The following is a 27,991-nucleotide window of genomic DNA, read 5'->3' on the forward strand; positions in this document are numbered from 1 at the left end:
TGCAAAATTGCCAAATTAATGAATCGCGCCGCTACTAAAATAAACATGATCACTATCTTCAGTGGTTGTAGATATTAATTGATTGCAAGGTTAAAAGGCATTGAACTGTTGTGTTTTTTGCTTTTCTTTTACACGGGTGATAGCTGCGCTGTGATTTCTTACATTAACCAGCTAATGAATAACCCGCTGTCACTACGCTTAAAAAGCCCCTGGATGTATTGCAGGCCACCAAAAGAAAACGGCGTTACAACAGGATCTTTCACTTTGAAAACAATATAATATGGTAGCAACTACCCGCTCTGAATCTCAAAGGATATTGTCAAATTAACTAGCACATTTTGCTAAAATTTGTGCATGGTTTGTTATTTGAATATTTCAAAGGGATTTATTTTGAAATGATCATGTGCTAACGCCTTTGCTTGGTTTTTGCAAAACTCTCGTCGCTCAAGCTACATAACTTGAAAGTGTGTACTGAAAATTATAATCATTTTTTTAAGATAAGAGAATATAACAATAAATTTCATTAAAATTAAGAGATCCGGTTTTTGTTCTCCTCATCTTCAAAGCCTTTCTGAAAAGAAATGAAATGCGGCTTTTTAATTAAATTTATCACCCGTTTGTCTCTTAACGCTCGTTTCTTTAGCATGTGCCGTTTTACAGGCGCCATTAGTTTACTGAAGTTGCATAGCGGTGACGTAATCTATTTGTTGACTAGCCAATCATGAAATTGATCGGCCCGCCTAATTATAGCTCTAAGCTAGGAAGTAATGCGCTCGACGAGTTGGTGCCTCACTCATTTAGTGTAGGTTGAACTATAAGACTGTTTGCAGTTAGGACGCGTGTAGCATGGACTGTTTTTATCAAGCTAGTAGACTTCGTCAGCCGGCTTATTTTAACTCTCCTCCTCTCATATGCGGCTATGGGGTGCCAACCTACTGTTCCCGGCCGTTCTTTCCTGTGAACCGAAATACTGAGATACACATGCCGATGGGAAACATTGCCTCAAGAGGCGCGTCACCTTTGGACGAGTACGTTCCTAACCTTATGCGGACGATTTCTGAAAGCAATGCAAGTCCTTTATCAACAACTTCACGTACCCCACCTGAGTCACCGAGCGAATTCTCTACAGAAACACATGAAACAACATCTAAACAAGCCAACAAAGACTCCTGTCAATCTGTGAAAGATACTAGTGAGTCCGAGGAAAAAACAGGTACGAAATTAAAGTACATTCCTGTTTAACAAAATATGTGGCGCGAAATTGAACTTTTCAAGATACGCGTCTCAAATTGATAGGTAAAGTAGCATAAACATGCTTAGAACTACGTTTGGTAGTTCAGTCAATTAACGTACCCTTGGGTCATTTTGTGTAAAGAAAAGAAAAAAAAAATCATCCAGACACCATACTCGAACTCCTTCACTCTTGATGATCGTGTACTGATTCTATGACCTCAGTGATATATTTGACGTTTCTACAAAATCCACTCTTGTCACGATTAAAATTCAAATTTGTTTAAATTCTTAGATGGAGAGGATGACAAAGATGTCCCGTGGCATCACAAGCAGCCATTCAAGCATCGAAGGAGAGTGGCATACACTCCGAATCAAATCCTTGAACTAGAAAAAGAGTTTCATTTTACCAGGTACCTGACAAAGGAGAGACGGTCCGAGATGTCCGCCATGTTACAACTGTCCGAACGGCAAATTAAAATATGGTTTCAAAATCGACGAATGAAATGGAAGAAAGACAACAAGCCAGTTATCCCGACAAGTAGAGGAATGCGGCGAGGCTGCACAAGATAAGCGCACAAACATTAAATATGTAAGATCACTAATTGCAATTTATGTAAATCCTTTTATCTCAGACGCATAGGTGTATAAAAATTGGCCATTCGCACTTCACTGCCGGAGGAAAACTAGTGTTTCCCAAGTGTGAGCGTTTCCTTACTCGCGCAGAAAGGCGTAAAGAAATTGTGATAACATATCATTTTGCGTCGACTATGACTTCTTTTAAAAAAAGAGACAGAAATGTATTTAATATATAAGAACTTTTGAAGATGTAAACAAACAGTATGAAAGTTGGCTTGTGATCTCTCGGTCAGACGTCTGGTGATTACAGATGAGGTGTTAAGCCTATTCTTTTTTGGAGGCGTTAGGACTCTGCGTACAACCCTTAGATCCTTCTTTCTTTTTCACAACAAAGAAGCGTTCCATTTATTTCAGATTTGGCTTTAATTCGAAAACGAAAGCTTTTTTGTTAGGCGCCTTGACTTTTCGTTCAAGCTGTTTTTTGAGGTAAAATGGAATATCAGCTTTGTACCAATAATTCAAGTCCGAGCATTTGTTTCAAACAGCGTTGTTTTGACGATTTTAAATGTTTAGAAGAAGAAAAAATCACAGTGGCATTATTCTATATACTTTTTAAACTGTACTCTTAATATATTTGCTGCTCTATTTAAGTGGTTTGTATTATTATTATTTTTTTTTTTATGAGCAAATAAATCTCCGTACAAACCACTTGTGCTGTTCGCGCATTAAATCTAAAATAACCTCAACTTAAATGAACAATTTGCCCTCTCCTTGCGGGTGTTAAGTACAGCTTCCTGTATAAAAACCGTTCTGTTCGTAAATTAACTTAAACTCACAAAATGAGAGGCCTTTGTTGAACAAAGAATACCAATTTTGTCCGGTACGGGAGAGTTGGAACCAAAACGAACAACATGAACCAAGATGGCGGAGTTCGTCATCCATCTGCACCTTTATTCCATGAGAGAAAAAGGTAGTCTTTATTTTCAGACGGTTTGTTTTAGACCTGCTTAATTTACCCCAATTGTGATCGTGTTTTTTAACTAGAGACATGTTTTCCGATTGTTTTTCTCGTGACATTCGTGGAGAACAAGGTGTTTTATTCACAATCATGATGTATTTGGCTTCAAACCGATTTTCTTTTCTCACTAAAGCAACATTATTCATGTGTAATTGAAAAGCAAAAGATATACCAGATATTTGTTTGATTAAGAAAATGATTTAATAAAAGAGTTTAATAAAACGCTGGATGCCTTCAAGGCTTTATACCACATTTAAATGAGGTATATCGATAAGATCAAAAGAATGGGTCTCCGACATAAGCAATAATCTTGTGGTCGCCATTTTTTTATTCCTCATGGAAGGAAAATATTCTTGAATGAAAATGTAAATGAAGTTAATTAACGTTTCGTTCTTGAAGCGGTAGACTTCGGCAAAAACAAGATTTAATAATGCGTAGCCGTATGAAAGTTCGAGTGGAAAGTAGTTTGATGTCCTTCAGTAAAAACAATGGATTGCCTGTTATGAGAACAAAGCGTAATGTTCCATCTTAGAATATAATTTTCTAACCGTTCTGATTACGAACGCTGTTCTTGCCTCTCGGCTCATACACTTTTTGGAACCCGAAAGTTTTACATATTGGCTGTTATTCTTTTATGATTCACTATTATTAAATTACTTAACAAAATGTTTTCCGTATCAATTCAATTCTTAATTTAACCAGGGTTAACTTAATTTGTCATCTTTATTCTGCCAGTTCTCGTTTCAGAATGTTGGGATTTGAACACCTTGAAATTCCTTGGGTGCAATCGAGATTTTAAAACTTGTAAACTGTAAAGCTAAAACCTTATATCCGAACTGTTCTTTACTCATAGCAAGGGAAGCCATGTAAGCAAAGTAACGGTACTTTACACCATCATAACTTATTACAGAAGGTCATTATGCAACTGACAATATTGTGGGGAATTGTTTTATATTCGTCAGTGGTGGTACTCTGTGAGCAAGTAAATTGTGGTTTAGACAATCGTTTATTTAAGACTATTACTGCGAAGTAGTATGTTAACTTTGTGTTTTTAAGAGACTGAAAATGTGATTAACATCTCTTTCACCCAACAAACACAAACTTACTTTTAAGGTGTGAAATGTGTCAACTGTGCTAACGAGCTTCACTTCCAACTCCCGCAAGGAATAACCTGTAGTCTTTTACTTTAAAAATACCCGCGCAACTGTCATTTTTGTTTAGTGAGCCAGAGGAAATTTAAACATTTAAAGGAGCACACACAGATTTTAACGTGAATTTTTATTGAAATATTTACAAGCTTGTTGATTAAGACGCCGAGGTGAGGATCAATGGCGTTTATACCTATACTTGTCAACGTATATCATGATTTTCTCAGTCAAATCATTTCTCAACACACTTTGCCTTTCTAAAAGTGTATATCTATCGAACTAGGCTGAGAAGTGTTTTACCTTTATTAAGAACAGAAAGCTGCGATGGACAGTATCAAAAAGTTTAAGTATTCCCTTGTTCTCTTGACAAATCTTTCTCTGGTGTATCCTAATTATCATCAGGGCGTAACTGTAAATATTGAATTGTAAGAAAACGTTAAAGGTATTTCTGTGACATTTTGTTTCCATACAGACATTTAAGATAGCCACTCGGCCGCTTCACAAGCTGTCCTTTGTGAAATATGTTCAAAGATATACAGTTCAAAATGATTATGCACCAATGAACCTCCAAAACCGCAACGCAAAATGAAAGCAAAATGAGTTAATTACATTCGCACAAAATTAATTTTTGTGGACAATTTTTAAACTGTTCGAAAGTGGTACTAGCGTAATAAAAGAGGAAAACATCCTACCAAATATTGTCTCTTCGTATAAGGGAGTGACTAGCGTGAATCAATCTTGGAGCATTTGGTATCGTGCAAGAGATTGCATGTTAATCTGAAACCAGGTTTCGTACGTAATTTATGAAAAGAAGGTTACCTTTTGAATCTGCCTCCCATGTTGATTGTTCAGTTGTTTACCAGAGAACAGTTTCACTTCTCCAAAGCGAGCGAAAAAAAAGCTGGTTTTGGGCCACAAACGCCTGAGAGAAACAAATTCATGTTGTTAATCATACCCAGAGGCAAGAGTAAACGCATTTCATTAATACGGCTCATCTTAGCATATCTTTTACTTGAAGGGTGACCCTCATGGGGTTAGCCAAAGTACCTTAAAAGTCAAAACCATAAATTTACGTGTGTCGATGGCCCGTCACACACTAGTTCTTAAAATTTTTTCTCTGTTAAGGAAAAGAACCTTAACTGTCAGATCAAATTATCAGTTGAATTTCCTAAGTACTTTATTTACGTACTTTCATAGTGGATTTATATCTTAAAGCGGAAAGACTTTTTTTCCTCTGAAAAGGTGGTGGTGGTGATTCGTGGTGCCTACGGCAGGCTATGATTATATACATCAAAACAAAGCAAAACACGCTCGTGCAAAAGGCGTATTACTAGTGGAGAATGAATTTCTTTCGTCTAGGCATTTATTATTTCACAGCTTTGATATCTTTTTCTCCTTTGAGCTAAGTTCTTTGTTGCACAGTCAGTAACTTCAAAAGGCGAAAACTCATCAAATGTATGATGATACATAGAATGCCGATAAGGGATTTAGGGAATAGCATAGCATTTAAATGATAAATCATTTTCGGGGACAGTTGGCAAACACCGTAATTTTATATCCCGCCCGCGAGAATTAAAATTAAGTTTGTTGCCTTTACAAATATATTCTTTTCCGTTGACATGTGTAACTTTAATCATTTGCAAATGTACTTTTTCTTTCTTTATTTCTGCTCACACTGGTATTGTTTGCTATTTGTTTTAAAAAATCTCTCCAATCAAATCAGTTGACGCGTTCATTTTCGACCGTTTGCAATGGTAAGGGATGAACATTTGGTCTGGTCACGATTTGCGCATGCTGACTTAAGCCTCAGAGATTGATTTATGATTTAAATTGGACAAGTGCCGAACGCCAAGTGAGAAGAGACTTAAGGTCTCCTTTAACAACGAATGCTTTTCATATTGCTCTTGTTTTCGTTAAGGGAGATACTCTGTGAATTAAGATAAGCAAACGTTGTTGAACAGATATCTTCTTTTCATCTCAAGGATTTTTTTCTCTGCATCATGAAGAAAATTTCACCCCTATTAAGGACATCGCGTGGATTGCATTGGTCAGATTTAAACGGTACTTGAAATGGTGTGAAGACACGCAGTTTCACTGCAGGAAAAGGTTATAGGGTCCTTTTCAAACACCTTGGTTTAATAACGCAGTTATCTAGGTAATTATCTGCCATTCAGTTAGACTATTGGCAACACGCTCCGTTTTCTCTTTAAATAGCCTCTCTACGGAAACATGTTGGTAAATTAGTTTTTTTAATTACTTCTCGTCGATTTCCAGTGATGTGCCTTGTTGTGTAAGAAAACAAGAAAAACTTTTGTTAAAAACTCATTTTGTCAGCTCTGATATTGCAAAAATGTTGCATACGCCCTCTTACTGAAGATGCACCCTCTATTTTTGTGTGGTATCTCTCAGTTATGAATATTCGATGAATAGCAAAAAGCTCTCTTTATCAGCGTCAAGCTCAGGTAATTCTCTACAGAAAACACTGGGATGTGGGGGAAAATCGTTCCCTGTCGGGAAAGAGCTTATTATCTCTCCGCGTATTTTGCCGATGTGTAAAAAACTGCAAAAATGTCTACACCGAGATTACGACACAGATGCAGTAATCCACGTACCTTGATTGTCTTTGTGGTAGAATGCTATTCTGTGCATCTTCTCAGTCGTTTTCATTTTATTTGAAACTGACTTCTCTCGTACAGAAATGTTTATGTATTGTGTTTGAGTTCCTTTTTGGACCGGAGAGTTTCAGTCATGATTCATAAGCTACAATGGAAACGTGCCGTGCATTCCAAAATCGGAAAACAACGGAATCTCTCTCAATCTAATATTTTACATTCGCATGAGTTTTACATCCATCAAGTCAGCGTATTTATGTTTAGAGCAACTCATATCTTCGAAGACACGAGTTCGCAGTAGAGTTTTCAAAGCAACATTATTTTGTTTGCCATGTTCGGTGAATTATTAATATTGCTCTTGTTCTCTGGCCAATTCATGAGCTAGGAAGTTCTTCATTACGGAAACCATTGTGCCTTCTTTCACGCAGAGCCTGGAAAAATCCCTGTGAGAAACTTGTCACAGTTAACGAACATTAATTTTCCCCCGGGAAAATAAGTGAGTCCATAGCGTTCACTATTCACATAGGCTGGCACTGAAACCAAATACTGATGAATTATGAAACAATAGTTTCCAATGCTGGCTTAAAATTTCAAACTCATTAGGGCTGGCATTCCTCATTCATGTTAGTAAGAAGAGGGGCAAATGATTGCTTTGTTCTGGTTTAGGCGTGGCTTTTCCCACCCAAGAGGATTCTAGTACAATGATCATCCTATCCGTTCGTGATCTTTTTATTCTTTCGTTTTTCATGCAGAAGGGTTGCGGCTGCCGGCACCTAAGTGTATCAGCGCTAGCCGCCGCCTAGGTGATCTTGAAGCCAAGACAACATCGAGACCATTTCGTTGACTGATACCGTACCTATGTTTTTCGTTCACAGCGCGGTACAAAACAACTTGAACAAAAGGCATATTTGGTATTGGTACCGTGCTACGATTTTGGGGTACTGTGCCAATTTTGTGCCTTTGTAATTCTTTATAGCTTCCTTGCACTTCAAGAAATACCTTCAGTTTGACTATAAAAAGACACTAGATAACGAACAAAGTGACGAAGACAAGATGTTCAGAGTTCACGCAAGAGTACCGTTTTGTGAGACCGTTTTGTGAGAAATTGACCGCTTGCTGGTGCTACAAGAAAGACCGCGACCTTCATGCAGTTTTACTGTAGACAGATACGACCAGAAACTGGATGACGAACCAAGTGAGCACGACAAATGTTCAGTACCGTGTTGTGAGACCTTCAGAAATACCAAAACTTGATTTAGCTGAGTGGAACTCACCAATTTTATTTACAGTAAAAAGTTTGAAACAAAAACATCCCGCTTCGGTTAGTTCATTAAAGCTTCTCGATAAAACTCAAAAGCTCTTTTAGAATGAGATTATTGCATTTTTCTTACACCTCTTCGAAACAATTTGTTTATGGTTTTGATGTGGTATATCCAGTTTTAACACAAGCCGGATCGGAAGGTTCTTTTGCTTTCTTCTTCGTGGCTTTTTCTAGGTCAATTAGAACTCGGTAACCTCAAAACCAAATGCATGAAGCACTAAATTGCTTGGTATCTTGGCCTGAGCATCATTTGTCGAAACAAGCATCGGGTTTAGCTCGAGCCTTTATTATATGCACCATTAAGTTAATCAGCAATGATGAACGCGAGGGCGTACTGAATAGGCTAACAGTGTTATAATTCACATACAAGCCCGGTAACTAATTAGTTAGAAACCCTCGAAGTACTGTAGTAAGTAAAATTGAAAGGTTGTGTTTGGTTTTGGACTCGTCTTTTTTAACTTGCAGGAAATAAAGGAAGAACAAACTTGAGGAAGAACTTAGCACAGGAAAATGATGTGCGTCAGCATGTCTGATAAGGTATATTTGTCCATACAAAACTTTTAAAAAAAATTAACAATTATTCTACGATGGCGCGCTGGATATGAAGTGATAGATAACCAAATCAGTTCATACCCAGCAAGCCCGAGTAGAATAACTGTTTTATTAAAAACTCCAGGATCAACAACTCTAAAGCATCGATTTCTGCCTCTGTCAATTCTGGTCCAAAACGGATTTTGTCGGCCAGTTTTTCTCAGAGCTGCAAAAATGCTTTGAGCTTGCTTTATTGCTGACGCATTGCTTGACCATTTTTGCCGCAATGATAGCCTGTGTCCGGCGAGCCAATGAAAATGCTGGAAATCTGATATCCGTAGTTCAGTTTTTAAGAAATATATTTGTCTCTGCACTACGCTAGGGCAACAGTAGCCAATCACTGCCCCCAATTTGTTTACACACTATACAACTAAAACCTTTGTGCTCGTGGGTTTTAAACTCGTTATAAAATATTTGCATACCCACTTTCAGTTGAAAATTTCAGAAAACGTGACGCACTACCAGTATCGCCATTGTTCCAATTGGCTTAATTCTTGCTGAAAGTCCAAAATGTAACTAAGTATGAGAGATTTCTCGCGCATCTTTTCGTTGGTTATGCAACCATACAGCGGTCATTACACGTTCCCAGGAGTTCATCCTTTAAGTGCCACCAAGTTCTTTCGACGGAAGTCTGAAAAAGGGTGCAATGAGTTTATTATGACCCCGTAAATTGTTTAATTATCGTGTTAATTTTCCCATTTTCGGAGACCAACACACAGTTGCCAGATTCTTGTATTCTGAAAATTATTAATCTTGTTTTTTCCGTCGACAGTACAAATTTGCTGGCCAAAGACACCAGAATCTTAAGTCTTTACCAAACAGCTTACTTTATACACTTTGCATTAAAATTCACGGTTCTCCAGTGTGCTTTTTTGGATAACTTCAAGTACTGCTCGAGTTAGGTACTTGCACATTTGCGTTTGTGCACTGCTCTAATCATGAGGTGGAGACCTTTTTCAACGCATTGTCAATTTAAAGATCTCAATTTCGTGGTGTTTGGGTGATCCAATCACAGCGAGGAACTTACGCAGTGTCAAAGAAATGATTTTTAGGGTAGCTTTTAGCTTGTAGTAGACCGTGTATTTTATTTAATTCTTAAGAGTTTGTGTAATTTGTTAATAAAGTTTTACTAATTTTCTATTAAAAGACGTGAACGGGAGTCGTATCCATGAGCAAGCCATCGCACTGAATACAAGTGTTAGAGTAAACTGTCCTTTAGTGCAATTATTTTACTCAAGTGAATATACACTTAACTACACAGGAAACTTCGAAATTATGATAAATATCGAAGAGGGCGCGTTGAACTGAACGATGTGAGCTTCTTGTAAGCTAACATTTTACAGAGATTGTGGTCCTGTTTTTAGCTGAATTAAAGGAAAGGAACTTTATTTAAGTGTCTAGTCGTTCTAGCGCTGGAGCGCTAATTGGGGACACTGTCAACTGAAATTAACAATTAACTTAAATCAAGTCAAATGTTCGCTTTTGAGTTGAGAGAAAAACCGGAGTACCCGGAGAAAACCTCTCGGTGCAGAGTAGAGAACCAACAAACTCAACCCACATATGACGCCGAGTCTGGGAATCGAACCCGGGCAACATTGGTGGGAGGCGAGTGCTGTCGTGCACCACGGCGCCATCCCTGCACCCCGAATTTAGAAGGAAAATACTCGCATATTTCGCACCTCGGAAAACCGTGGGTACCTAAGCTTTTTTTCCATGCAAGTTTAACGTTTAATCAAAGGAATATTGTACGAACTAATAGGTTATGTTCTTTCCACAAAACACTTTACATTATGAAAAATGTCTGTTCGAGTTCGGGCAAACTCTTTGCATTCTGTGCGCATCTTTCTTTTAAAGTTGAGTCAAAAGTAAAAACTTACAATGATTGGATATTTTCAGCAGAAAGTTCTAAGGCTATTTGAACCACAAAGCCATGGAATTTTGTTATAGACACGAAAAGGTGGCTACTTTATTCATGTAGTAGTAACTCGACTCTTTTGTGACTTTTCAGTTTGTGTGCAAATTCTTAACTTGGCTCGATCTTTTAATACTTAACAAATAGAAAATCTAACAAATATTTGACCCTATTGTCGTGACGAGGCGACTGCAAAGGTTTGTTGTATTCGGGTTATGTAGTAGTAGAGGATGTTGAAGTAAAAGTACTGACAAGAGTAGCCTGTCTGAATCATTGTGGCTACACATCACCATGAACAATATCAGGGAGCGCATTGCCAATAATTTTGTTTTACAATCATGCTTTGGACCGATCAGGACCGAAGTACTAGTTTTGCGTGATGAATGAGTATGTGATGTACACGTTTCAAGCCTAAGCTTTTTAAGAGCTCCAATTTTGGAAAAATCTGTGGAGGTAAAAACCAGCAATTTTTGCGGCCTTATAATCTAACAATTATCAAAAAATCCAAAGTATGATGTCTTCCTCCACCACGTGTTTAAATAAAACAGAACGTTAATCGTCAGTCAGATAAATCCAGCTTCGTTTTGTATGGGAAATGACATTGTGAATTAAGAGTATTCGAGCAAGGGCCAGAAATATGTTTCTAACTTCACATTTTCCTAAACTTACGTAAGTATCATTCGTTAAAACGATTCTCCAATCATGCAGACATGCAACTTTAAATAATCTACTGAAAAATTCCTTTTCGTGTTCGTTTAAATCTCGAATAGCTAAAATTGAGCTGAAATATAAGGGTGTTTCCAACTAGGTCATGAGGCCCAGCAAAAATGTCGTAAGAACAATGAACTTATTGTTGTTCGCGTGGCGCCCGCCAGCCGGCGCAAACAAGGTGTCAAAAAGAACAGCTTATCAGTCACTCTCGGTTCACTTCGGCCAACTCATCATTGAAACTCAGTACCGTATTTCCTGACGACTGAGAATATCACAAATATTTGACTTTTCACACCAGGTTAATTGGTGTTGTGGTATTTGTTTGTTGAAATCTAAGCTGATTGAGTGCAAAGTCCTGAGAACTCTCCTTTGAGATTATGGTTTGTTTTTCGGAATATGGCCGCTGGTCACATAAAACTCACGCGCACAATCTAAGAATAGGCCATCGAAGGAAAGTAAGGTTCGTGGCGGCAACCTTGTTTGAAAGGTAAACAAGTTGGCACAGTGAATATGCCCTCCTTATTCACCAGTAATAAATGCCGAAGCTCGCTGCCATCCAAAGACCGGTTCACTCAGCAAACGACTGTGAAATAGTCTCCGTCTGTCAAAGTTAAAGGCTCACCTTAATTGTGACGCAGAACGCCAGCCGGAGGACATCAAACAACGTATGGGCAGCAGCTGTTTGCGACGCCAAAAGACTTAAAACTGCTATAAGAAGTACCTTTTTGATAGTAGTTTTTCGATGCGATATTATGATACCCTATAACCACGCATTGAAATCAGTGGCCTTTAAAATTGTCGGAAGACAAAATCTTGAGTATCATTTTGTTGGACTACTCGGCCTTTCTTGAACAAGGCCCATTTCTTCTTAGTCTCCCCTCGCATTTATTTTTTTTTTCAAAGCAGAAAACTCTTTGTTAAAAAAAGGAATTAACATGAATGGCTTTCTCTATCATGAAATTGTTTAACTTTGGGTATTTTTCTCATTTACAGCAAAAAATGATTCCTCGAATGGAAAAGATTGATGAGGAACTCATCACGAAAGCAACTGATGACACTTCAACAACGATGAAGGCAAGTAGTCGAGAAGAAAACTAAAAGTCTCACAACATTTTTGTGATATATAAATTCAATCCCAAGCCCTCTCCGAGTTCACTTCGGCCCTTTTTAAAGCGAGTCCAAGTGAGAGTGAATGCAGTGAAGTTGGACTTGAGCTCGGTTTAAAGATGAAGGTGGAGTGAACTAGGAAATGGCCTGAAGCATTTCCGACTTTCCTTTAGTCTTGTTGTCAAAGTGAGCCCTGCTGTACGGTCAACTTGAATTCAGTCAGTTCAGACCGGGTTTCGTTATCAGAATTTTAGTCTTTCGATCACTTCACTTTTACAAAGAGGCTCAAGCAACGGATTCGGAAATGGGCTGTTCTGAAACTGTTCAAGAGGCTGATCACAAAATAAAGGGGAGATTTCTTTGTGTATTCGTAGTGGCGAGCTATAGACGAGCACTTGTAAATCCGATTTCTGGTGAATTTTGTCTGACTTATGAAGTGAATGTGCTATATAGCTGGTTTATTAGTATCAAGTTATTTCTAAATTACATTATTAGGGCCTGATCAGGTATTATTTGAACTTGTGCTTGTGTCAAGAGTCAGAACTCCTGGCTGCTCTAACTATCCAACTCACCAGGAGAGCTCCTAATGATTTATTTTTGTACAAAAAAATGACTAGTCGATCAAAAATTTAACGCATCGAGATCAATTTACTCGAGAAACAAAACAAGGCTGAGAGTCACCAGAAACTGGGTGCATGTCAGCGACATAAGAGTTGCTGAGAGAATCAGTATTGGCTTTTGGAGCTTTAAAGGTCGTGACTCTTCAGTCAGGAAACTAATTTGGCATGCTTATTGAAAAAGGAAGGAGAAACTAGTTCATAAGTTGACTCTGAGTGGCTTTTAGCCGGCCCTTACTGAGAACAACCGTCCAAGCTTCAGTATAGTTGTCAAAGGCGTGGGTTTTTCCTTCGAAGACCAGACAAATGAAAGTAAGTTAATGAAGATTACGGAAAAATAAAATACAAGCAGGTCTAGATTTAGGACGTGGACGACGAATGTGAGTTGAAACTACACAAAGAACCAAACAAAAGGCTACAAAACCTGAAAACCGTAAAACTGACAAGGTAAAAAATGTTCACTATTCAGGAGGCGATTACGAAATGATTGCCTCACCGCATTGTTGCCGCAAGTGACTAAGTCGAAAAACTGCTGAAAAGCGATCGATTTATTGCTGACTTCAGTGAAACTGCGAGTAGCGCGACATTTTTCAAAATGAGAAACCTTTTGAGCCAAAATCCTGGCGTTTAATGACACTGAAATAAATGTCAATCATGCCAATAAAAAAGATCAGTAAGGTTTGCATGTCGATTACAAATAATGCAACACTTAAATCATACAATGTTGATTTGAAAAACTACGTCTTTTGCAAAGTACAAAACTGAAAAAAATCGCTATATGTGCAGTACTGGCAAACGAAAGAATTATGCGCAGTGCAATAACCATGAGTTATTTTCATAGCTTTTCAGTGAGGGTATTTAGCGCAAGCGTACAGAATGAGAGTGTTTTCTTGGATCAGTTTCAAAAGACAATCTCATTCTCAGAGGTGCGATCCTTTTGGTCAGCACCAAGGATACGAACCTCTGGTCGAATCCAAGTTCAGGCCATCACTGATCGGCTGGTAAAAACAATGAAGAAAGAGGACCGGAAGTGCCAGAGGGCGCGAAATACGGAAGTCAAACAACTTCAGAAAACCCGGCTACATCTAACTGCGTTTGATTTCCAAGCGGCAGCGTCTTAAGAATTAAAATTGACTTTGGCCGTGGAAGATTTCATTACCCAGGATACAACTTAACCCACAATTCAAATCCTAAAAATGATAATTAAATTTTTTTGCACTTCAAAATATTGTATTCAGTTGTTTACTCACCATTCCACAACCACTTGTGCCTCGTCTATAACTATCGCCTTGATGCGTTCCTTATAGGCTTTTGATTTCAACACGTTATTAAAAAATGTTTTTGTGTTGTATAAGAACTTTTGGGTAAGCAAACAAAATTTGCGGAGGAACCTTTATAAACTCCTCGATTGTTGAGGTTGAGCATCGGTCTTTTGGCCCTCTGCTGTAATGTTGATTCTTGAGAACCCGAACATTCCAAGTGTCCTCCAAGCTTATTTATTTGATCTTGCAGCAATGTATTTAAGGGTGACACCACAATAATTGAAAAGAAATAGTCAAATACATAAGGTAAAAGCCGAAATATCAGTGATTTCCCATATCAAATAGGGAGTATACGACGGTATCCTTTCGATGAAAGACAACACTTTTGAAAGCTTTATACTGTGCTTCTTTCATAGCAAACTCAGCTTTCTCTAACCTTTCTAGAGCGAAGTCCAACGCAAAATGACGTTTTTTTCATTTTGTCGACCATTTAAGTCGACCATTTGTCATCAAACTTCACGCAGGCGCAGACAAACCGGAACCAGGATTTGGTGCTTCCGGTTTTGGATTCTTCCAGAGCCTCCCGCACTCTTTCCGCTGGACAAGAGTAACATGGGCTCTAAGAGCGAGATTGTTTCAAAAGGCCGAAAACTACAGCCTTCAAAATCTGGATAAATTGAAAAACCAAATCGTTTTTGTTACTTGGCAATGTTGTTTGGCATGCGTGGATTTGTTTTTCATATACTCAGGCTTTTTAGGGGCACAATTAATAATAGGTGAGAGAAAGTTAACAAACCAACAAAGATTTCTGCTCGTCGATACTCGCTTCAGTGTGTTCCACTACCAAACTCCGAGGATTGAGTTACTGCGAAATACCAATACGAACAGTTCCATATGGAATCGGATAATTCAAGTAGACACTGTTTTAAAATAGAACATTTTAAGAGGTTAATATTTTGAAATACCTTTAGTTAATATCAGAAAAGCGACTGAAAATTCCGGGCCAGCGTTTCTGTTCAGTTGATTGCACTTCATCGGAAGTTACCCGGTAGCAGCTGTTTTGTAGACAAATCCGTAAAGGAGCAAGAAGCGATTAACAAATCATGTTATAAAATACGCTGTATCATTCTTCCGATGTCTATTTCTTTCAAATCTTGTTTATTTTACTGGTTAAGTAACATTCAATGTAGTTGTAATTACATGAATACATTTTAATTTGCCGAACTTCTGAGGACTTCCGTTGCAGTGTTCTTAAGAATGATGATATTGCGAAGCTATATTTTAAGTAAGTGTTTACCGTTTCTAGTTTTAAATGCTGAACAATTTAGTGCTACTCTCCTAAGTCACATTGTAATTTGCACACAATATCAGTGTCAAAGTAAATATTAGAGTGCAGCAAATGGGTTTTATTATTTCTGGCCTTAATGACTTGAGTTTATCGTAGCTGTTACTGAAGGTGGGCACGCCTTAAATTAGTTCTCTTTAAAGAAAAAACAACATCAACTACACCTGCAAAAGAGGCCAAATGCAACATCTGCGCATCAATTGCATCATCTGTGCTGCTTTGTGTAATAACAGATATTCACAAGGTTCTAAATCGTTGCAACAAACGAGACCTGGCAATCAATAGTCGAAAAAACTTTCAGCAAAGGCTACGCTCCAACACAGATTGATCTATGAGTAACAAAACTGCTTTTAACGGGCGCTAAAATAATATTGGCACTTGTTCTCTGTCTGTCGGTTTTGTTGACAAGCATGTTATTAATTAGCGTCACGAGAGTTTAAGTTCAATTAGCGTCGGAAGATGTGAAAGTTAAACATCTTTTGATAAGTTCAGTTTATGTTGAAGTAATGCACTTTTTAATTAAGTTCTTTTATCAAATCCTTGCAACATTTTTTGCTTGTAAGTTTAGAAACGATGGGGCTAATCTCGCCTGTGCATCTAACTTGTTACATTCCTTTGTTCTCCAGACAGCTTTAAAAGCTTTTTGGACGTACTGAAATCAAGGCGATAGAACCAATTTCAAAACATTGATAAAAGAGATAGGTGGAAAATTTGCTTTTAAGTCCGTGTGTTTAGTTTGGATAATTCTAAGAACACTTAAAGGCTCACTGATAAGATTTAATTAAGGAATTGTCTTTGCCTTTACATAGGAAAGTGCCACTGACACTTGTTTGTGCTTTGATGGCGCAAAAACTTCCTGTATAATTGCATCAGGCAGGGGCCGCGGAGAGGGAGGAGCTGCCCTCCCCCCCACCCCACTTTTTTCCCAATGGTGTTGTTTTCTTTTGAACCCCTTCCCCCTCCCCTCACACTTCCATTATCCATACGAGAAGCTAGCCCACCCCACCCTTCCCCCACTTTCAAACGTACTCTGTGGCCCCTGTCAGGTGATATTTGTGTCAACCAGAAAAAAGAGGATTTCTCTTAATACTGTGGTGCTTACGCTAGGCCTCATGCATAGAGCAGTGATAGGACCAAAAACCTACTAGATTGGTTATTGATAAGATCGATTGATCTTCGAAGTTTACAAGTTTGCCTTTACCAGTCGAATCGAATCTCATCAGTGATCGTTTTATTAAATTTGGTAAAAACCTGGGTTCCTGCATGTGCAAAAATTTAACGTACCTAAGCATCTACGGTTAGGTAAAACGTTGATTTTAATGGTTGGTAACTGACAGAGATGCAGTAAGGCACCGAGAAAGTCACAAGGGCGATAACCGAGGTTGAGGTATTAAAAATTTGGTAAACTAGACGAAAACCACTGATTATGTGTATAGAGGTTTTGAAAAAGGGAAAAACCCGCGCAAATTAAATTACCAGACGCAAAAAGAGAGAAAACTCAATGATATCCAATACTTGACAGCGTCAACAAATCATTTCGCACCCTTTGGGTCAAAAGCGTTGGCCATTCAAAGTATAGAAATTAAACGAGAAAGGAAAATGAGAGTACCTTGAACAAAACCAGTATGACAAAGCATGGTTACACCATTACTACCAAGTGAAGGGGCCATTCTTCGTTTGATAACTATGATTTTGGCAAAAAGGTATTTTTATGAGCTGGGAATTGACCTTTTTTATTTTCCTTGAAATGTGAAATGGCTTTTATACTCATTGTGAAACGTGATTTAGTTATCGTCATGAGCCTTGATGTCGAGAGTTCAATCCACAGTGAAGTGTAAGTTTGTTCGCCGGGCCCCGGGAAATCCGTCTCAAAAAATAAGAGACACAGACTTCGACGAAGAAACCGCGAGAGCCGACGTCGGAACATGTTCTCATGCCAACATGGCTTTTGTTCTCAAATAAGGTAAACGTTAGATGGAAATGAAAGAGTTTGTTTTATATGGTCTCAGTTATCCGATACAGCTCTCTCCCCGAGATAACTTTGCGCAGCGTTTATATGAGAATTGCGTGACCGAGACAAAGTTCAACCTCGTTCCCAGGGTCTTTTCGACAAAGGAGGCAGAAAAGAGAGACCCTGGGAACGAAGGTTGTACTTAGTTATGCCTACAATGAAAGAGTGAAAAGACTGAAAAATACTTTTGAAAGTATAGTTGCGTTTTCCATCCAGAAATTGGACAGACACATTTTAACTGATCAGTGATATGTAGTTTGAAGAAAAAGCTGTTTCAATTGGCTGCGATGAGGATTTCGGCGAGAAAAGGCTATTCATTCGAAAGCAAGATATAGAGCGACTTTCATATGACCTTAAAAAAGTGGTCGCAATTTGTTACAGGGACCATTGTTTGGCAAGATTAAACAAACCTCCTTATTCCCGCCAAGGAGATTCCTAATATGGGCAGTAAACAGTTTGATTACCCAATCACATTACTGCATTTCAAATGACATCAAGGCGAAACTTTGACATGAGAGACGACGTTGTTTGCATCCGTGTTTGCTATGCCAATGAAAATTCGCGCTCGTTTGTTTTTGTTCGATAAGCCAAATAAATGTTTTGCATTTTTTGTCAGGAGCCCATCGGTTTACATGAGGTGGGCGAGACATCTCTGGTGGGCGCTCCGCGAGTTATCTCGAAAAAATAAAACAACATGAGGACTTATAGAGCGACTTTCATATGGCCTTGAAAAATAGACGTAAAAACAGAACATAAACAAGAACAGGAGCCCAAGATGTCTCGCCCACCTCATGTAAACGTTTGATGGAACTTTTCAAAGAACTAAGTGGACTCGGGGAAAAGATTGTCTCGGGTACCCGAGACCATATAAACGGCACCTAGTTTCTGTGCAGTGTGATGAAAACAACATCTTACCACGATCATGATCCATTTAACTTCCGCATTCCGAAATACTAACTTTCGTGACGTGAGAAGCTGCGGCAATCCTTGATTTCTTCCAGGATATGTGAAACCGCGGAAATCGTCTAAAAAGCAAGTCACTCGCTGCAAAAACTATCTAATATAACTTGTTGGAGCAAGGATAATTATGACCACATGTTCTATTTTCTTCATAACGAAAATTAAGGGGACATGTTTAATTCCAGAGTTCGACCAAGATCACCTCCAGTCTATTTTTATCTTCGGTCACTTTTTTCTATGCGGCGGATCCACGGCAAACTTCGCTTATGTCCCGACAAGGCATAGGGCGATTCCCACAATGCTCCTCAAAGTTAGACTTTTCATAGGTTGTTCTTTGTTTTATTTACCGCCGCCTTCCCTCGCTTTAAATGAGTGCTTAGTCAACACAGCGAGTCGTATAGTGCAATTACAGTGTCCGAGACACATACCTTGCGCTCCGAGAAAAGAAAAGAATGAAAGCAAACTTAACGAAGAGTTATTTTTTCTAAGTCAACCTCTTTTTTTAGCGGCAAGTTTGGAGAGCAAGTGTTATTTCGTTTTGTGGCCGGAAACACATGTGGCCGCAAATCACGGCTTCTTTGGAAAACTGCTCCTCCCAATGAAATTGACTCCAAATTCCTCTTGAGACATTTGCTCGACTCTGGTAAACTTGCAATTAAGTCCTGAAAATCGGTCTCTTGTGGATGTAAAGTATAACGCAAGTAGAACCGGAATCTTTCAGGAAATCCGTGCAGAGATGTATTGAAAGACGTGTGCGGTTTATCAGAAAACAACGATAAATGGACAATTGACGCACGCAATAAGTAGAAAAGTGTTCAAATTTTCATCGAATTCTGTGAGTTTAAAGTGGAGTCCACTCACTATAACTCAAACATTTCTACTAACTGTGGAATCAACTACCGTAACTCAGCTGGCGAAATAGTAAGCATGTTTTCAAGAGATTCATTTTCCCTTCTGACTGGGTAATTACTCGCTTGCGTGAGTTGGGTACTGAAACCTCCCCGAAAGAGAAAATTACAATAAAGATTTCCATTGTCGGAAAAATTACACACTAAACATGTAAAGCCTTATGCAATTGTTGAAATTACTCGGTAATAAAGTTTTCGTCAACTTTTGTAATTTGCGTTTTTCTCGTTCCATTAACTCGGCTGACGATGAAATACATGCTAATGTAAAGTGGGCAAATTCCATGTGTTTCCGTGTTGGTGCCGACACTAATTGAAAGTAAGTAAATGTAATCTATTTGAGAGAAAAGCATAAAGTTTTAGTGTAACAGACCAAACTCTGATAGTAAGTGAATATTGCCAGGTCTAATATAATATTTGCCAGATGTCCTGCAGGCCAGAGATGGTTCGCATGAAAAAATTGAAAACAAAAAGATGTCCACATAAAATCTCAAAAACTGGAAAACTGAAAAATGCTATGGATGATGCAGACAAAAATTGGTATTTCGTGCTACGGAAACTTGTTGAAAAAGAACAAAGTGTCTTATATGACGTACAAATCAATGACATTTGCGAGAGGAGACAATCGCTTTAACAATTTGCTAATTTAATAAATAAACACTCGGTTCGGTTTCTTGTTAGTGGGCTATTAATCAATGTCGAGACCAATCGTCTGACAAGTAAGTTAACACAAACAGTGTCAGTGATACAAAAGTTCAGTATGGGAATATATACTTTAAAATATATACTTCAAAGCACGCGTTTTATTGATGTATATAATTCGAAAACATTATAAACTTTTTCGTTTCTCGAATTAAATCACTTGATTGTTTTTGTTTTTGTTTTTTTTTTCACTTACATCAAAACGAATACAATGGAGATCTTGGAAGGTGTGAATAAAAGTGCCTTAATGATTGTCCATCTATTTACGAGTAAACAGCAAGCCGAATCTCTCTCACATTAAGAAACAAGTTACGATAAATCAAAGACCGTTAAAAGAGTCAAATAAATATTATTTATGTGGGCAAATAAGGCGTAAAGGGAGTGTCTATAATTCTTACAAATGCTTAATTTTACTTGCTACTACCTGATCTGAAAGTTGTTATTCGTTGAGATTTACAGCAATGAATAAACGTCTTCTTCTTCTTCCACGCTTCTCCGATTTGTAAATACCTCGAGGTCCCGACGTCCCTCGTTTTCTATCGCGAGGAGTGGCTTGTGAGCATCTAGAAATTGTCCAATCCATGATGGAAGTTCAACTATCAAAAAATCCTTCATTGGACAAGACTATCACTGACATGCAGTGTCTATGTCTAATCTCACTCATTCCGTCTGTAGACGGTTGTCTTTAATTTTTAGCCTAATTTTAAATTTTGTTCATGGTTAGAGTCTTGAGCACGCAAAATGCTTGCTTCCGCCCAGAAAGCCGAGAACACTTGGCAGGCTATTAATCATGGGTCAATGGTTAGTGCCACATAAGCTGAGCGTTACAGGCGCCAAAGGGGCACCACTCTTCTTGGTGCGATAAAAGATCCCGTTTCTGCTATGTGCTGAAATTGAAGAGCACTTAGCGGCACGCTGCCCTAGGGCGTTCTTTTCCGCCTGGGCGAGTCTTTTAAGAAAGGCTGACGTAGATTTCTAGCTCAATCGCGCGGGAGATTCATTGCAAGTTATCAGAATATTTGTTCGCGCTTCTTGAGGTTTCGTCTGAGAATCATATCACAAAACGTTTAACTGAAATACCATCATGAAACGGGGCCCGAAACGAACACGGGATATCCCGTACAACGCAGCTGGTGCGTACCGGCATTCAGTGCACGCAAGGCTATGTTGCCTTTAAGGCCGATTATCGTTGAATAATTTATATTTATAACTAGATCAGCATGTTTCATTTTGAATCTCACTTGAGGTACTCAACAAAAGCACAACGTAAAAAAGATAAGGTCATGAACTCAGAGCCGCATCTTTACCATGATTGGTCGAAAGTGGTCACGTGAAATACTGTTAGTCTCCCTACGGCAGTCGATTTGTCATATTTCATGAAAGGGTTAAGATGTCAGGGCCAAATAAATCATATTCGACAAACATGGCTCATCCAGCTTTTTATCCGAACTCTGCAGAGATTTATGCACAGCAATACACTTCGCAGCTGTCCTCGACATGTGAGCGTCAAATCAGTTTGACAGGGAATTATTTTCCCTTTTTCGACGTTTCAACCCGAAGACTGACACACCAAAATCTCAGTGCTCCGCAAGCACGACAAACTCTTAACAATACAGATTCAAGACCGGCTGCTACGTCTCATCACACAACGCCGATTCCAGATTATCTTCTCCAGCCCATCTATCCATGGATGAAATCAAAGAAAGGCGGAAAAGCAGCGTTTGGATTTGGTATGTCACCTTTTTGATAACCCTCCTCATGGTGGGACAGCAATTTTCCGTAACTACTTAGCGTGCTACGGCATCTCAAACCTTTGCTCGTTGAAAGTCATCTGGAAGCTAATCCCCCTTTTCACTTAGTTCCTCCTCAAACTCTCAGTGGTTTAGGTTGCAAACATGAGTGACATTTTCGAGAATATTTTTAATTTGGTTTGGTTTGCCTGTTATCCCTTTGTATCTTTGTCTGTCAAAAGGGCGGAGGGTTAAACGAGTGGCTTGTCTTCTGCAATGATTAATGGAATAGGACTCTTAAATAACGCATAGTTTGGCATGTGAAGGGAAACTCGGTCAACAAAAGATCATGTTTTTTGTACTATAGGAAGTTTGGTGCGGTTTAGAGATTTTGGAAGCATCTCACTAACATAAGTTGCTCAATGAAACGTTTCCCAATGATGAGAAAGATTTTAATGCTTTGGGAAAAGTGTATCAATAAGAGACGAACCTTGTTACCCAAAGTCCATCATGAGATTTGAAGCAAGTGAAGTGTAATCCCCTAACCACGAAAACTAAGATCCAAGTTGAACTTTTGCCCATTTCTGTCAAGTAGCGGCGTGGATAACAAGTCACAAAGTAAGAGCTAACTACTGTATGTAATTGCTATTTCTCAAATCAGTTCGTCTCGCTGCTACCATTGTTCTTATCCAAATGTAGTTCTAACACGTTTTCCTAAGCACAGACGCTCATAGAAAGAAATGGAAGCGTTGTCCTCTTGTATGACATTCAATTTTCTTTTACATACAAACAGGGCAGAGGCAAGGGAAACGCCATAGAACAAGTTATACGAACAAACAGCTTTTAGAGCTGGAGAAAGAGTTTCACTTTAACAAGTACCTATGCAGTTCGAGAAGAAACGAGATCGCCAAGACACTTGGTCTTTCGGAACGACAAGTTAAGATTTGGTTTCAAAACCGCCGCATGAAATGGAAGAAAGACGAAAAACTGAACGATTCATTGGGAGAAGGCAAGGAACAGTTTGGTGACGTGCAAGAATCGCACGATCATGGCCCACACCACGTGGGTTGCTCTTCTCCGCTCTGCCATTCTCCACCAGTTCCGCAACAACCTTCGCGCTAAACGAAAAACCTTTACTTGTAGTGCGCGTTGCGGAATTATTTAAACAGCCTCAAGGACTGGCGGTCTAAATGCTAAGGGTTTGACCAAACTTTCCAAGGACATTGCGGTATGTCAGTAAATTGTCATGTACAGTGATGTACACAGTGAAAGCGTTATTTAATCGAAGGAACTCTTGTTAGAGCAGATAACTGCCTTTCCGCTCTTTCTCGCGATTCTAATCCGCTGTTAATCCTTCTAAAAAAGCCAATCGACACCAAATTTCCTTTTCTTCGTTGAAGGTGTGAAATTTGTTACGATCTGCTCTTGTGCCCAGCTAGAGTTCCAAATCAGAACGTTATTTATTGAACATAGTTTTTGTTCTTATATGTACCTATATTCCATCGTCTCGTGTTAATAAACCCTTGCACAAGAGTCATGTCAAATTGAAGTTTTATTGTAATTATAGCAAATCACCCCATAGGTCTCCTTTATGGTTATAGTTTAGGAAGAAGATTACACCTTTACTCGAGTATCTTGTTGGTGGCGTTTCAATACACCACTCCCTCCCCTTACAAGTCTTCTTAAGCTTTAAGAAATGAATGACCACTTTCAATGTAAAACAAGATATGTTTCGATCATTCAACGATCGTCATCAGTTGTGATGGGCGAATACAGTTGTGATTTGAACTGTATTCTTGTTACGTTGGAATGGGAAACATACTCCTTCGTTCATAAATAAAGAAACATTAAATTTTTGCTTTACCTATTCTATTTCATCTATACCCAAAGCGTAATCAAGCGAAGGTATTTATGCTTCTATTTGTAACAATCTGTATGCAAGAAGCAGTGTCTGATATCCTTTTTTTATTGCATACGTGTCTTAAATCTTCACTTGATTAGCACGTAGGTCTCTATCTCCAGCTAAAACTAAAATTAAATTAAGTGCGGAAAAGAATTATTCGATGTCCGTAATCTTCAGTGAGAACGAACGCCAAAATCACTCCCGCCGTAAAATGCCACTTCATGCATCCTCCTTTCCTCCAAAGACGATTAGTTGTAAGTAAGATTTTATTCAGTAAATTATGACCTCTTTAAATGTAACAGAAACTTCTACCAGGGAAGACGCAAGGAGCAAACTCTAAAACGGCGATTCGATGGCGGGTCTAATTTTGCTTTGTCGATGACACTTGCTTTTGCGGCCATATACGCCAATCCCTGAAACGCTATTTCCTCATAGATTTTACAATAAATCATCCAAATCAAATTCTTTATTTGTTGGACTGGATACTTTTAAGGTAAAAAAAGACGCTTGTCTGGAACGTGACACTGCTAATAAATCACTGAAATCAAAAGGCAGCCATCTTGTCTAGTTCCAAAAAAGAAAGAGTCATTGGATTCTTGAAGTAAACACGTTCTAAAGCGTGCTCCTTTTCGCCGATGTTCAGAAAATAATAAGAAACATTAAAGGGTCTTTAATTACCAGCTTGTAAACTTCAAGAAGGAAAACCAAGTTACTAAGCCAGTATTTGTAATTTCTTACATAACCAGTTACCACAAAAATATGAAACTACTAAACGTCCCCTCGCATGTAATGGAGCTATTTGCACAGTTAACTCTCAGTTAAAGATACATGGATGTTTGTTTAGAGGGGCCCAATCTAGCTAAAATACTTGATTTGCCGTAAATTCTGTAATGACCGTATTTCTTAAATGCTCAGGATGATTCTATTTTTTTGTAAACAGGTCGTAAATCATTGTTGCTGTCAAGGTTTCATCAAACTGCGTTTTTTACTGCGCAATGCTAACCTTTGTGATAATATTATGATACTTTACGTACTTCTAACTACTGTTAAGCAACTTGAAATAGTTGACGACAAATTCAAGGATTTGATCTTGGTGAATAAGCTGTCGGGTTGTCCGAAACATATTTTCCCAAAAGATCTGAAAGTGTCGATTCTCTAGTTTCAAAACAACGTCGGACCTAAATATCCCACGGTTTTGCTTACTTTGTCAAGCAATATTATCCTCAAGGAAAAATGTTCTCACACTTTTGTTTATGACCAAATCATTGTTTTTCTTTGTGTAAGAAGGAACTTGAAGTAGAGTATTAAACGTGTTTAAGCTGAAAGGAATATTCGATTCCGAGGTCAAAGGGTGGAAGCAAATGATAGTGAATATTGTTGTGAGAGTAAATCTGTTCAGTAGGATTCGCCACGAAATTATCGTTTCTTCTAATAAGATTCCATTGTAGAGAAAAATGCAAAAGCTAAACATCTGAAATGAAGTTTTAAAAAAGCAGATCAAGTAAGTTCACGTATTTGTCTTTCCGAGAGATCAGCGTTCCAATTCTTTTTTGAAGTCGAAGGTTTGATGTCATAGCTCCTCAGTGTTAAGCAACCGTTCTACAATTGTAGCTCCGAGACTGAATTGCTAACCGCAATTATACTTATAGATCAGTTATCGAATGCTTAAAGTTTCTGGAGCGTGCTTCAGTTTTACAGAACATAGGAGGATGGTTTTATTTATCCACTCAGTCACATGAAGTCTGCATGACTGTGTTGGACGATGGGTTGATTACGAATTCAGTCCATTACTTGGGATACGAAGGAGACCATCGACTCTGAATTAGACTTACTGTATCTGCCTTTTACTTAACAGTCCTAAAGCTACTATGTCGTATACCGAGCAAAACAGGGATGCACTGCACTTACAAACTTTGCTCAGAAAAGCAGGAAAACACTAAAAACCTTTAACCCTTAAAAACCTGCGTCCACAAATTCAAACCTAGGTTAAATCCGGAAAAAAAACTAGTTGGGGCTGAATTGGTGACACAATGAATCAAAATTTACTTAGTATCATGAACTTGACTTTTCATAATTTGAACATACACCTGCACGTGGTTCCCGACCATGTTTTCAAGTCAAAATAACGATTTGCTCTGCTCTCAAGGTTTCCCTCGGCAATTGAACAGAAACTCAAACAAAGTTTACTAAAGCATAGGTGCCATTTTTGTGGTTACAAAGATGTATATTTCTAGACGTAAACAATGTAGAGGACTTGATCAAGAAGCGCACCATAGCATTCTGTTCGACGAGATAAGCCAGACAGTAGTTAAACGAACCTCATCATAAAAGAAAACCGAGGAATTCATAAATCACTCTAGCGACAGTTAATCAAAAAACTAATGGAATTGTATTTATCGCGGCTTGAATTTGGCGACCCCTTTGACAGGCGAGAGCTTTCCTGTTAGGAGATGAACGCAAAGTCTCTGACGGTTTTAAAAAGCCCTTTTTTGCCCATGTGATGGAAGTAGAATAAGTATGTTGTAATTGCTTTGGTTAACAGTAATAATTCGGTGAAAAAAGCTGACCTGTTAGCTTTCCGTTGAACTTTAAGATCACGGCAGCGAGAACACTTACATAACGAGTACATTAGAAGAAGAACACGCGGTTTGTATTTTAATTTAGTTCAACAAATTTCGTGACAGCTGAAAATTTGGTCGCGTAAGATTTGGTGTATGGAACAGAATTGGCACATCGCTCGAAGTTCATACTATTTGTAAGCCACTGAGGATACTGTTGTTGCTGGGCGCCATTTCACCCCATCAGTAACAAAGTGTTGATGAGTAAAACCTTACCAATCGTGCATGGGCTGACACCTATTTTTCATCTATGTCAGACGAAGTCACATTTGTCGCCTCCATAAAATGTGTAAATTTTACCAGCAGGCGCCAATTGCATTTGTAGGTTGTTCAGTTGGTTTTGTTAAACACGGACTAAGATCTTGCTAAATCCAATGCTCGAATTTTTTTTTTGCAAATGTGGCTACCTGTGATAATATGCTGTTTTACGCTCGAAAAGAGCAGCTTGCTTCTAAACTTACAAACATTTTTTTTATTTCCAAACATTTGGATGATACAGAGTGTTGGTATGTTGGTTTCTCCTTCCGACAGACCTCACTGATAAGTGGAGTACTAATGATGCTTCAAACAGGATTTTCCCCGCTTATCTCTTATTTCCTGTGCATTATTTTGATATTTTGAGAACGCAATCAATCGATAGAAAAATCTAACTCATTGCGGCAAGGACAAAAACTGATGGAAAGCCACGTCTTGGTGAGAGCAAAGAAACTACATTTCCTGCTGTACTACTGATGCCACTCTTAAAATGCAATCGAAGAGACTTACCACGAACAAATAGCTAAAGACTTCAAAGAAAAAAAGGTTTTCTCTTGAGTTATCTTTAAGTCTACTTTTTGCTGACCAACCAAAAGCCGGAAAATACCCTAACCTCTGTATACACATGACGGAAATATTTTGGCTCCTTGTTGTCTCGAGTTCTTCAGATTAATCTAATAAATACCTAATTAATTACACTACTTCATTGAGGTGTCAATGTAGGTCACGTGGTGAAAACACACGACCCCTTTCGACCCAAATAAGGAGATAACGCGTAACTATTCTGGTAACCACGGAGACATTTGCGCTGAAATTCGGTTAAGCCTTGTGTGGTGCGTCAAAAATCTAAGATTTCAAAACAATTCACTGTCACTAAGGACCGCAAAGCGGATGTTATAAAATGAAATGAGCAGTTTTTCAAAAGACTTTGCCAAGCTGAGGACCAAGGAAAAACATGGCCGATTTTGAAGACACACTTCCATGAACCAATACACTAGGAAATATAATATGACGTAATAGTATCAACAGTAGTATGCACAAAGATTAAACGAAAAAGAAGATGGGATGCTGACTTGATTTGTAAAGAATTTCGACTCCTTTGTTTTCTTATTAACCTCGACACACTTTCGGAACTCTGTTAAAATGCCTTTAATCATTTAAGGTTCGGACATGGTCGGCGGAAATTGCACATTTTGTGAACGCTTCTGACAATCTGACAGCTTTATGGTAAACTGGGTTTGCAAGAAGAATTACGCCATTCAATCAAATAGACCTGATTAAACTTGTATGTGGTAACTAAAAACTGAATCACGAAGTATAGTGTTTTTTTTTTTTTTTTCAGGAATACGATCCAGTTTGGTCAAGAGCAAAAAATATGTATATCTTCCAGAATGGATTAAATTGATAAAGTAGAAAACTTAATTTGCGATGAAGGCGTAGGTGATGCGTAACAA

At 38.4% G+C, this 27,991-nt stretch overlaps 3 protein-coding genes and 1 long non-coding RNA gene across 11 annotated transcripts in view; 3 read left to right on the forward strand and 1 right to left on the reverse strand.

Annotated features, from left to right (window-relative positions):
- Positions 1-27,991, forward strand: part of LOC138044111 (homeobox even-skipped homolog protein 2-like) — a 69,871-nt gene that overhangs the window by 7,113 nt on the left and 34,767 nt on the right. Inside the window, exons 1-4 of one of the 6 annotated variants that reach the window (XM_068890766.1) lie at positions 6,349-6,437; positions 7,463-7,525; positions 8,374-8,445; positions 12,116-12,196. The gene's annotated coding sequence lies outside the window, so the exon portion shown is untranslated. Of the gene's footprint in view, positions 1-5,908; positions 6,131-6,348; positions 6,438-7,462; positions 7,526-8,373; positions 8,446-11,042; positions 11,081-11,593; positions 11,610-12,115; positions 12,197-27,991 lie in introns of those variants that run through there. The other 5 variants (XM_068890775.1, XM_068890782.1, XM_068890790.1 and 2 more) reach the window with 5 other exon arrangements.
- LOC138053482 (homeobox protein Hox-A5-like) lies at positions 782-2,500 on the forward strand. Its single transcript, XM_068900115.1, has 2 exons — positions 782-1,213; positions 1,526-2,500. The coding sequence occupies exons 1-2, from the start codon at positions 847-849 to the stop codon at positions 1,801-1,803; spliced, it is 645 nt and encodes a 214-aa protein (XP_068756216.1). The 5' UTR covers positions 782-846; the 3' UTR covers positions 1,804-2,500.
- On the reverse strand, positions 4,091-15,763 carry LOC138044154 (uncharacterized). 3 transcript variants are annotated; one of them, XR_011131404.1, is made up of 4 exons: positions 15,618-15,763; positions 14,905-15,028; positions 4,795-4,897; positions 4,091-4,384 (listed from the first exon to the last, which is right to left on the reverse strand). It is a non-coding gene; the product is annotated as an uncharacterized lncRNA (long non-coding RNA). The 3 variants fall into 3 exon arrangements; XR_011131403.1 differs by lacking the exon at positions 15,618-15,763 and adding an exon at positions 15,154-15,223; XR_011131402.1 differs by lacking the exons at positions 14,905-15,028; positions 15,618-15,763 and adding an exon at positions 5,023-5,105.
- Positions 20,822-27,972, forward strand: LOC138015019 (homeobox protein Hox-B4-like). Its single transcript, XM_068861917.1, has 3 exons — positions 20,822-20,832; positions 21,391-21,761; positions 22,555-27,972. Exons 1-3 carry the CDS (start codon positions 20,822-20,824, stop codon positions 22,881-22,883), a joined length of 711 nt encoding a protein of 236 aa, XP_068718018.1. The 3' UTR covers positions 22,884-27,972.

The sequence above is a fragment of the Montipora capricornis genome, chromosome 1 (genome assembly GCF_036669925.1).
Source record: "Montipora capricornis isolate CH-2021 chromosome 1, ASM3666992v2, whole genome shotgun sequence".
Lineage (NCBI taxonomy): Eukaryota > Metazoa > Cnidaria > Anthozoa > Scleractinia > Acroporidae > Montipora > Montipora capricornis.

Bases quoted from the DNA above. Each gene is read 5' to 3' on its own strand.
- LOC138053482 (XM_068900115.1), top strand. From the start codon at position 847: ATGGACTGTTTTTATCAAGCTAGTAGACTTCGTCAGCCGGCTTATTTT. The intron at 1,214-1,525 runs GTACGAAATTAA...TTAAATTCTTAG, and splicing joins TGAGTCCGAGGAAAAAACAG to ATGGAGAGGATGACAAAGAT.
- LOC138015019 (XM_068861917.1), top strand. The intron at 21,762-22,554 runs GTATGTCACCTT...ACATACAAACAG, and splicing joins AAAAGCAGCGTTTGGATTTG to GGCAGAGGCAAGGGAAACGC.